Genomic DNA, 11833 nt, shown 5'->3' on the forward strand with positions numbered 1-11833 from the left:
TTTTTTTTCTGTTAATAGATTTTTTTGGTGATATTATTATTGAATATGCATGTTTGGTGATATTATTGTTAATAGATTTTTTTTGGTGATATTTAGATTGTGTAATTAATTTTGTTCATAGAATTTTAATTATTTTACTATATATAGAAGTAGTTTGTTTTTAGTAAGTACTACTAATTTATTTATAGTAAGTGCTTAGTAGTTGAACTACATAGTTGATTTTATTAATAAAACTACTTTTATTTAACTATATATAGAAGTAGTTCCCGCATCGACGTCGGCGATGCCTATCACGCATCCTCGTCGTCGTCGACTCGGCGGTGGAGGCCTGCTTGATCAGGGCCATGTTCGGGACTGGGCTCCGCCGGGTTGGTATTGGGAAGTGCTATCTTCCGGGGGACGTAGGTTGGTGAGGAGGCAGCCCGTTGTTGACCCGATCCTTGTTTGGTGGCGGTCGCATGGGCCAGTGACGGTGGTGAGGCATCCGGACACCGCGGAGGTGGTACGTCACTGTGTCAGCGAGGAGGACGAGCACGTTCGTCGCTACATGATTGCATTGGAGGGGAGGTTCGACAATACCTGGCAGGTTCTTCAGGGATCTCACTGGAGCTATGATCCTGTGATGGTTCCTTATCTTTGGGTGTCCACCGCCCGCGTCGATACCCGTCGGGAGCTACGGTTCTAGTTGTATTAGTGATAATATTCGACGATGTACGGACAACAAGAGATGATGTACTTTTGCTTATAATTATTGAATGCATGCTAATTTGAATACTATACTTTATTTTATGATTTGGTTTTGCTTATTTTATGATTTGGTTTTGCTTATTGAATGCTCATATTGGATAATTTCTCCTTCATTCCCGTGTGCTAGACAATTTGATATAATTAATAATGCATTCGGGAATGAAAAGGAGGAGCTACGTACCTCGATCATCGATACTCAATCCGTGATTAATAATAAGGATCTAGTTTAATATTTGAATTATGAACGTATAGGCCGGAAATGTCGTACTCATCGGACGACGAAAACTGCCCGGGGGAGTGCGACTGGTGCCACGACGACCGAGGTATCTGCGACAGGTTCATTGTGCTGGACGAAGATCGGCGCTTCAGCATTAAGCTCGAGGAGACCTTCGATGTTCATACGGTACGCAACCGACGATAATAGTTTTTATCGTAATTACTCATGACTTCAACTATTTTAATCATGATAATATTTTTCATCTTTTCCAATTCGACTAGCTTATCCCATGCTTTGCAAGACGCTATGTCTTGGAGAGGATGGGTTTTGAAGACCATGAAAGTTTTAAAACCAAAAAAATTATCCTAAGTACCCATCATGGTGTGGATTTTCAAGTAAATTTATACAATGCTCATAGTGTAACCCATTTTGGTTGCAAAAATTGGGAAGCACTTTGCAAGATGTATGGTTTTGATGAGGGTATGCTTGTTACCATGGATCTTGGTGATCCTACAATCGAGCAAGAGAGACCTACGATTTTCGTCCTTGTGGATACACCTCTAATTCTTCCCCCATGTGAGCTTAACATAGTTATTAAGTAATTTATATTGTTTATTTGAAAATAGTTGACAACTTATTCTCCATTGACAGCTTATTTTCATTCTTCAAAGAATGTGCGGAAGATGGTAGACAGAACCTACTACACCGAAGGCTCCGAACTAAAAATCATCTGGTCGGATTTTGTACTGATCTTGAGAATTACAATGTCTACAATCGAACTCCTCCACATTATGGTCAATACGTGCCACTAGTGCACGTGTTGAACTACGGTAACTACCATGGAGATACCCTGGTATGATTTTTTAGTATTACAACATTCGTGCATCTTTTTGCACACTTCTAAAACTAGTACATCATATCATTGCTAACTACGAAGTTATTACTATGTTTTTCAACAGATAATCCCAAATGATTGTGTGCCTCATCTCATGTATACACGGGGTAGCCTTCATGTTTTGAACATACACCCAGGTCGTCCTACGAATCTCAACTGTCCATACCGGGTTTCTAAAAGAAGTGGAGACATGATAATCAAAGAATGGAAAAAATGTATGGACAGTCGTAAGGAGCTTCTTGGAAGCAACATTCAGCGAAGGGCAAACATTGGAGACAGGATGATCGCCATTCTTCATAATGGAGAGTCAGGGTCTATATTGTTTTATGCTATTTTACCTTAAGGGTGTTTAGGTCCTACCTGATACTGATGATCATGTGCTAAGAACAATTATGTAGGGTTGGGTTCGATGACTATGAGGATGATGATCGTATGACTTATTATTAATAACGAGTAGAAGTTGTATATGATGATGCATGATTAGTAGGACTTGTTATTATATATATATATATATATGATGATGTATGATGCAAGCATGCATGAGCATTTTATATCTGCGGGGGTGCAATGAACATAGCAGCAGCGTTGATAAACCAAAGACGAAGATATAAGAGAGGACACTACTCTCTATTAGCTAGCTATAATAACAACCTAAAAATAACCCCTAAAGCAGCCACTTTTAAAAAAATTGACTTTTGGTCCCGGTTGGAGCCACCAACCGGGACCAAAGGCCCCCTGACTGGGGTGGGCGCACAGGGCCACGTGGAGGCACATTGGTCCCGGTTCTGGTTTGAACCGGGACTAATGGGTGGAGGTATTAGTAACGACCCATTAGTCCCGGTTCATGAACCTGGACTAAAGGCCCTTACGAACCGGGACTAATGGATGGTTTTCTACTAGTGGAGACTCTTGAGGGCATGGAAGCAGTCTTGTATGATGGTGGCACTCTCTGCTCTGAGTTATAATATCTAGTCGTGACTTAGACTTTTTGGATGTCTTGCAATTATGTATTGCTTCACAAATAATATACTTGCAATATATCATGTTACCGTGTTGCATTATGTTCATTCTGACCATATTAGTGCTTCAAGCTTCCATATTATTTACTTGTTGGTTTATTAAGATCCCATCATGAGAGAACATAGTTCCTAAACTTATGTTACTCATTTTGATCACTCTCATGCGATATTTATATTTTGATGATGGACGAATTTTTTGTGCATAAACAATGCTAATTTGTTAGTAAAATTTCTCTTTGTCGCTTCACTTTCTCAACCGAATTTCTTGGCGATAAGCAATAAGGTAAGCTTAGGGGGTGATGATATGTGTCAGATGTATCAACTTTTTCTGATCACTTTTGCTATAGTTGTGTCCTCTGGTTTACATGATTTGAATAAAACTAACTATTTTGATGTTATTTTCAGCAAAGTTTTCAAAGCTGTTGTTTTCTATGCACAAAAGGCCCCCCGAGAATCCCGGAAAATCATTTTTGGAAGTTGCACTGGAAAAGAGACACGGAGCCTTGAAGACGTGCTAGGAGGTGGCATGCCCTAGCTCCTCGCGCATGCCGCGTCATGGGGGTGCATGAGGGTATGATAAAATATGTTGTGCAAGTTCTTATCGCGAGTGCATACAACTATACATGAAATACATGTTTATATAAAATGTTGAATGAGCGATATATTATCATCATCCTATGTTACTGCTACTATATATTTAATTCTACCCACTAGGCCCCAGGCAGCCCGGGTGGTGGCCTAGGGCTTGAGGCCCAATCCTTTTGTTTTTTTTTGAAGTTGGCCCAATCCTTTTGTTAACTGTGGCTCCAGTGCTCAAAGGCTGCATGGGACCTAGCCCAATCCTGGCGACACTACTACATGCAACGTGCCATTATCCATCCTTATACATACATATGATAAATGTTTCTCTCTTTCAAATACTTTGTTCTTGGGAACTTTTGGGTATTGCTACTTTTGTTACTCTACTGTAATCAAACAACCAACATTTCATCACATTTACTACTAATAAACTCTCTCAAGCAAGCACTTTGTTTCCAGACGTGGTTGAATTGACAATGCAACCACTAAAGCTTATAAGTGTTTTTTTGGCTCACGTTGTGTCAAATAAATAAATTTGGTTTGTGATACATCACATCGAAGGTTACTGTTATCCTCTACACCTATTGGTTATCACAACGCCGCCATCTTGGGCGAGGACGTGCCACCAGTGGTTGGGTGTGCGCCATCGGCGAGGGGGCCACGATGGTGGACATAAGATGTGACGCCAGCGGAGCACACGGGAGTAGCTCGTGTACGCTATGGAGACCAGATAGGGTTGGAGTGGCGGCTGACGAGGAGGTGGTCGCCGCCGCCGGAGTGGCAGCTGGTGTGCGAGGGAATGGATGATATTGCGATGGAGTAACTAAAGAAAGTAAGAATTATTGGGCAAACTAAGAATAATGCACTATATTCGGTAAGTCAAGTATAAGCACTCACATGTAATAACAGTCTCCCTAACAAAATCAAAGTGCCTACACATGTATATAAGCTCATGCTGATGAATCGACTACTAATTAATCACTGTGCATATGTTTTCCCACGGTTGGATCGATTGCACGGTCAACATGACGGCGATCTTCCATTTAGTCCTGCGTTATTCGTCCTGTCAGGTTGTTTTGTCACCTCAACCCCGAACAGTAGAATTGTCCATGCAGCGACAGTAACGCAACTAAATTTAGTCTACTATTTTCTGATGGCACTGCATGCATCCGTCGGCGGTGGGTGGTTAGCTAACGGCGGTCTCCTGAGGAGCACGAGGAGCCGACCGTTGGATGGAGCAGCAGCTTAATCATTCGGCGTGCCGAGACCGGCCGGCGGCGTCGCCACGGCGGTCGGCGCCCGTGCGGGCCGCGACGGCCTTCGCCACGGCTTCCCTGACCACCTCCTCCTCCCACTTGGCGCCGGACGCTGACTGCAACAACCGCATCAAGATATCCAGTTAAATTTTCCAGTCTATGCAGAATTTAAAAAGAGTGTGACGCGCGCGATATGCGTTACTACTTTTCATCATCATTGAATAGTAAAAATCTAGCTTGCTGGTGCGCTACGTTGGTCATTTTTGTCAACCGAGAGATTCCATATGACAAATCTCAGGTAACCTGGTACACACACTTAATACCTACCTAAGGTTAGCCTAGCTTACAGTTCACGTGTGCACGCACGCTTAGGGTTTCGGCCGGAGTGTGTGTGACACGTCCACTGGCCAAATTGAAATATATGAAGCCAACACGTGATCCAGTTACTGGATTGTACTACTTGCTAGTACAATTTTACATCATGCTCAGCTCAGTTGGTTGATTATGTATACAATTTTATTTTATTTCGAATGGAGTTCCCATCAAAATATCTAAGCATACTGTAAAGAAAAGAATAAGAATAAGAAGAGTGTATTACTTTGAGCTGCATCGTCAGGAATGCTCCGGTGAGGCCGTTGCCGCCGTCGCCATCGCTGGTGCTCATGGCCACCAGGCTGACGTCGCCTTCCCCCATCTGGTCATTGAGGCACTGCAGCGTCCTGAGCACCACGTCCATCGTGTTGCCATGCGCAGGCCTCGCCGCTATCTTCACCGTGCAAACCTCACTCGTAGTCGTCCCATCTTCCCGATCCGCCGCCCCTCTGGTTATTTGGATTTCGACCTTCTCGGCGTCGTCTTCTTCGACCCGGCCGGCGGCGCGGGCACACTCGGCCAGCTGCGCCTGGAGCGCCTTGTTCTTCTCCTCGAGGTCGCAGACCTTGGACTTGAGGGAGTTCACGTACTCCCTGGCGGTGATCAGTATCGACGTCTTGTCCTTCTGTAAAGCGAGACAGATGATCATCATTAGCTAGTCAAAGAACGTGCTACTACCCTACCACTGCTCTCGGAGAAATTAATATGCATGCATTCAAATTATGTTTATGTGTACCTTGGAGCCGGGAGGAAGGACGGTCTTGAGAGCCTGGAAGCTGTCGTTGAGCTTCTCCCGGCGCTTGCGCTCGGAGATCATGTGCTGCAGCTGGTTCACCGACGAAAGCTCGGTCTCCGCCGACGCTTGCTGGAAGTGGTGCTGCTGGTGGCTGTACCTCATCGCCGTTTGCATCTTGACCAGGACGGACATGGATTTCTTGAACATCTTCTGCCCGCATGCCGGCTTCGGCCTCCGCCTCGCGCCGAGGTGCCGCGCGTAGCGGCTGAACGCGCTTGCCGGCACCACGCCAGGCTCCATTGCGGCCGTGTCGTGGAAGTTCAGGACGTACTGGTGGTAGTCATCGTCACATGGGAGCACCAGCGGCGGTACATGCGAGGAGACCTCCGGGAACTGCAGGCCGGCGGCGGGCATCGTGAGGGCGTGCGCCGAGGAGTTCTCCGGGCTGCAAGAGAGCGAGGCGGAACGGAACGAGGAGGAGGTGGAGGACGATGAGGGGAAGCTGCAGCCTCCGGCGTGGTGCGAGGGGAGGAAATCGAATTCGTCTAGGACGGACTGCTGCATGCCCACGGCGGCTCCGTCGCCGGCAGCGACGATGTAGGCAGCTGGCTCGTCCTCCATGTTCATCTGCATGCTGATCTGCACGTGCGATATTATCATCAGAAACAGTTAAAGGTGCACAATCGCACGTATGCATATCAATCAATCAATGGATGCTTGCCTGGTTGAGGTGGTGCTGAATCTGGGTGCGCTGCTCCTCCGTGCTGCTCTGCAGCCCTTCAGGGACGACGCAGCTGCATAAAAAGAGATCCATCAGACAGATATCCCAGTGGCTAGTAATTGTCTATGGCACCTAAGTAACTTGAACCGAAGCTAAACATGGATTATTCCAACAAATTTGCACCAGTGATGCTAATTAATCAAAGGATCGCCGTGAGATCCATCAACTTTTTTCGAAAAGGAGAATAATCCCGGGCCTCTGCATCAAACGATGCACACAGCCATCAAAGAGATCCGTCAACTGGCAGATCGATATCTGTGCGCGATGAACCGAAACCGATCGAGGTAGGGCGCATAATGCACACATACCTGGCGGCGTAACCGCACATGAAGCCGCTATTACCGGCAGCGGCGCCGTCGTTGGCGCCATAGCCATGGATCCAGCTGCTGCTATCCATGGCGGCCGGGCGACCAGGTGATGCTCGATCATTTCGATCTAGACACCGTAGGTTCGGTCGAGTCTCGCTCAGGTCATCAATGGAAATGGGCCCGTGCGTATATATGTGCACGTGTAGATATATAGCTTAGTGGCAAGCCGTCCACGAGGAAGCTAATGTGTGGGGGTTCCGATGGGGGATGCATGCGAACGTGCATATATAGCTGGGGGGCCGTCCGGAGCAATGGCGCGATCATGACAGGCGGCTTGGAGGGAAGAGGGGAGGGGGGCACGTGCGACGGCAACCGAAGCTAGCCATAGCCTTCTTTTCTTTTCTTTTCTTTTTTGAGAATCAGCTATGGGTGGTTGATGATGTCGACGAACTATAAATCTACACGATGGTGAGAGAGACCTGGCTGATGGAGGACTTTGGGAAGTCCACGGTCCATTCAGTTGGCCGGAAATATGGCACCTTTCGATCGACGAACAAGGCGTGGGACCGGCCTTTTGAACACCTTTTGGTTTGGACCGGTATATACACAGCACATGGGGCACCTTCTTAGTTACTTCAGCATGGCTGTGTATAGTCTTCAGAGAAAAGAGGGAAAGACATGGTTGTATGCATGTGACTAGCTTAAGGCATCTCTAACCGACCCCCTATATCTGTTAGAGGAGTGAAAATTCGGTTTTACTTCTTTAACCGGAAGCTAGCCGAACCCCTAAAACCAATAGTGGAGCAAAAAAAAATTCCTCCACCGCTTATTCCGCGCCTATATTTACTCCACCGTTCGGTGGCGGGAGTAAAAAATCTCGCCCTCCTTTGCCTCTCCTCCTCCCTAATTCCCGCCTCTGGCGCTGCATCCCGCTGCCCCTATATATGGCCAGATCCCATGGCCGCCGCCCATCCGCAGCGCGGATCCCCAGCACCACGAGGGTGGATTCTTGTCCACAATCGTCGCCGCCCCACCGATGCGGCCCCCTCCCGCCGGCTCTCCGACTTCCCCGTCCTCCCTCTGCCGCGACAGCCGCAGAGGAAGAGCCTGGGCGTCCGCCAGTAGCCGTGGGGGACGTGAGTGGAGGAGATAACCGACCACGACACCCACACCAATAAGTGGCTCGGCTCCTTCCACACGTTGGAGCTCACCGCCCTCGAGTACGGCCGGTGACAGGTCTGGTTGCACGGCGCGGCAGCGCACCTCAACTTGCCGTGTGGGACGGTGCCCGTCGAGCTCGACCCGCCACCGCAGGGGGTGTTGAGTGCGATGATGGCTAGGGAGGACCGGGAGGCAAGGGAGCGCATCGCAACGGAGGCCGCCGACGAGGAGTATATGGTGGACCTCCTCCTCCAGTACCTCGAGCTGGTGGAAGCGGAGCGGACGATCTTTTCGGAGCGCATGGTCAACCGGGAGGTCATCGTCCTCTCCGGCGACAAGGAGCACGGCGACGACAACAGTGGCAAGGACGAGGAGGAGTTCAATGTTGAAGAATGGTGGCGTGTCTTCACCGACTCCGGTGACGACAGCATAGGCCTGGACCCCATGGGCAGTGGAATCTCGCGGGTGGATTGGCTCGCCCTCTATAAGGGTGACGATGATATTTAGTTTTAGTTTAAATTCATGTTTAGTTTTAAGTTCAAGTTCATGTTTAGGTTTAAATCGAATGATTATGTACATTATGTGTTGAATTTCGGTTGTCTAAATCGAATCTATGTTGAACTTATGAAAATTGCTTTTTACTCCGTTAAATTTAGAAGTTCGGCTAGGTTTGATCAAAATTTAGTGAAGTAAAAATCATCTACTAAAGTTTACTCCGCCGATTTGCTGCCCTCTTTTGAGGAGATCGGTTAGAGTTGGCCTTAGTCACTTGTGGTGAACAAGAAAATCTTCTTTGTTACTTCCTTTTGTGTTGACTTCTTTAGTTACTTCCACACAATTGCATATGGCGTGGATATCAAATCTTGCCGTTCATCTTTTTCAGAGGCATTTCAGATAATTCATTCAGTAATTGATTCATGTTAGGAAAATCCTTAGCTACTACTCCCTCCGTTCGTAAATACTTGTCGTGGTTTTATTTTGGAACGGAGGGAGCACTACCAGCAGCTTGCGGCTGACAAAAGGAAAAACAGGCAACATTCACTAAAAGCATCCCCCAAACAAACTCTAATCTTCTTCCCGGATTTGGTGACTACAATCAAGCCTGCCCTCCCATGTATCGTGGTCCACTGACTGGGATGATACTCAATGTATGTTAGTGTGTCGGCTCGTGGTACATACTGAGTGGAGTTTTCTGAAGAAGGCGTTTTCCTTGGTATGCGGTACAAAATGACCAAGACCAACTCCAATCAATTCATCGATGATAAACAATTACCATGGTTAATTACCTACTGTTTGACCCGCTTGGGTCTACATGGGAGGAGGCATAGCCTGATTTGCATTGGCAAATGAGAATGCTCTCATTCACGATTTGCATTAGATAGTAGCGCTAATGAAAAATAATAATGCATTACAATATTAAGCTGACATGATATATCAAAGTCACTTATCCTCTTTTTTTCGGGGTAAAAGTCACTTAACCTCTTTGGAAACATTGAAGTAAATACATATATCGAAGTGTGGCGAGCCAGAAAGAATGCAGTACGAGGACTATTGGATACTAATGATGTTTGGCAAACTAATAAGAACGTGATGTTGGATATGGCCCGTAACCATTTTATGCAATTATTTACAGCTGATCCGAACATCAACCCAGAAGAGGTAGTGAATCTTTTCCAAGCTAAAATAACGGATGATATGAATACTGCTCTTTGTGCTCCATTCACAGATAAGGAAATAGGTGATGCATTGTTCCAGATTGGGCCACTAAAAGCCCCGGGTCCAGGCGGATTTCCAGCTCGATTTTTTCAGCGTAACTGGGCTTTAATGAAAGAGGATGTAATGGCGGCTGTCAGGTTGTTCTTTGAGACTGGACACATGCCGGATGAGGCAAACTCAACTACTATTGTGCTTATTCCTAAGGTTGCGAATCCAAAGAAGCTAAATGAGTTCAGACCAATTAGTCTATGTAACGTAGTTTACAAGGTCATCTCCAAGTGTCTGGTAAATCGTTTGAGGCCTCTCCTTGATGTTATTATTGATCCTGAGCAGAGCGCCTTCGTCCATGGTAGACTTATTACAGATAATGCTTTCATAGCTTTTGAGTGTATGCATACCATCAAACAGGAAAGGAATCAGGAGAATAGTTTTTGTGCTTACAAGCTGGACCTATCAAAGGCATATGACAGGGTAGACTGGAATTTCCTGGAGCGAATGATGCAACAGTTGGGTTTTCATCACCGGTGGATACAATGGATTATGGCGTGTGTAAGCTCGATGAGACATAGTGTTAAACTAAATGGAGTCCTCTCAGATTCGTTCGTACCATCGCGTGGACTTCGGCAGGGTGATCCTTTATCCCCGTTTTTGTTTTTGTTCGTAGCTGATGGACTTGATGCTATTTTGAAACAGAAGGTCAGACAAGGAAGGATTTCTCCTATTCATGTGTGTCCAAGGGCGCCAGGTATCTCACATCTCCTATTCGCAGATCACACTTTAATGTTCTTCCGTGCTACTCAGGAAGAAGCTACCCAGGTGGGAGATGCACTGGCTATTTTTGAGCGCACCATAGGACAATTCATTAACCCGGCGAAATGTTCTATTTTATTTGGCCCATGTTGTGGTGACAACGACAAGCAGGAGGTTGTGCATACCTTGCAGGTTCAGACGGTGTGTTTTGATGATAAGTATCTCGGTCTCCCCACACCATCTGGTAGAATGTTGAAGGGCAAGTTTGAAAATCTACAAGAGCAACTTACTAAGCGTATCTTACAGTGGGGAGAAGCGGCGTCACAAGGGGGCAAAGAAATTCCCATTAAGGCGGTTGCGCAGTCCCTACCTACATATATCATGGGGGTTTTCCGTTTGCCCCGGAGTGTTTATGATGATCTTACTCGCATGGTACGTAACTTTTGGTGGGGGGCCAACGAGGGGAAGAGGAAGACACATTGGTGTGCGTGGGATACATTCATTAAATCGAAAGTGCATGGCGGCATGGGGTTCCGTGATTTCAGACTCTTCAATCAGGCACTTCTGCCTAGACAGGCTTGGCGTCTTATTGCTTACCCTGACAGTTTATGTGCGCAAGTGCTCAAAGCAAGATATTACCAGGCGGGACGTCTGGAAGATACTGTCTTTTCGGGAAACTCATCCCAGACGTGGCAGTCTATTGTCCACGGTCTTGAGCTTCTCAAGAAAGGTCTAATTTGGCGCATTGGTCATGGTGCTTCTGTACGTATTTGGCATGACCAGTGGACACCACATCCGCTTGCGAGGTTGCCAATATCACCCCAGGGGCGTTGCCGCCTTTGGCTTGTTAGCGAGCTCCTGGACGATCGAGGAAATTGGAACGTGCAACTACTTAATCAACATTTCATGTCGGTAGATGTCATGGAAATTATGAAGATCAAGGTGGTGCCACGGTTGGACAGAGACATTATCGCTTGGGCGCCTGAGTGTTCTGGATCATTCACAGTCCGGAGTGCTTATCGACTATCCTATGATGAGATTCACCGGCAGACTACAGTCGCATCGAGTAGGGCACCGGACGGGCGACAGGCCGTCTGGGCACTTATATGGAGGTGCCCTGCTCCACCAAAGGTGCGTATCTTTGCATGGCGTTTGGTCACAAATTCGCTGGCTACTTGGGTGAATAAAAAATCACGGAAACTTGAGGTGTCTAACCTTTGTCCACTGTGTGCGATGGAACCGGAGGACACGTTCCACACATTTTGTAGATGCCCATTGGCTGTTGCTTTGTGGAAT

At 46.7% G+C, this 11833-nt stretch overlaps 1 protein-coding gene across 1 annotated transcript; it reads right to left on the minus strand.

The window, feature by feature from the left end:
• Positions 1–4463: 4463 nt before the first annotated feature.
• On the minus strand, positions 4464–7230 carry LOC123064976 (putative transcription factor bHLH041). Its single transcript, XM_044488353.1, has 5 exons — positions 6911–7230; positions 6543–6615; positions 5822–6460; positions 5312–5710; positions 4464–4829 (listed from the first exon to the last, which is right to left on the minus strand). Exons 1-5 carry the CDS (start codon positions 6997–6999, stop codon positions 4707–4709), a joined length of 1323 nt encoding a protein of 440 aa, XP_044344288.1. The 5' UTR covers positions 7000–7230; the 3' UTR covers positions 4464–4706.
• Between the last annotated feature and the right edge of the window lie 4603 nt (positions 7231–11833).

Source organism: Triticum aestivum, chromosome 3B, assembly GCF_018294505.1.
Source record: "Triticum aestivum cultivar Chinese Spring chromosome 3B, IWGSC CS RefSeq v2.1, whole genome shotgun sequence".
In the NCBI taxonomy this organism is placed as follows: Eukaryota; Viridiplantae; Streptophyta; class Magnoliopsida; order Poales; family Poaceae; genus Triticum; species Triticum aestivum.

Coding starts and splice junctions, on each gene's coding strand:
- LOC123064976 (XM_044488353.1), bottom strand. CDS start 6,999: ATGGATAGCAGCAGCTGGATCCATGGCTATGGCGCCAACGACGGCGCC. Junction 6,616..6,910: donor ATGTGCGGTTACGCCGCCAG/GTATGTGTGCAT, acceptor CTTTTTATGCAG/CTGCGTCGTCCCTGAAGGGC. Junction 4,830..5,311: donor TCCTGACGATGCAGCTCAAA/GTAATACACTCT, acceptor CGGTTGTTGCAG/TCAGCGTCCGGCGCCAAGTG.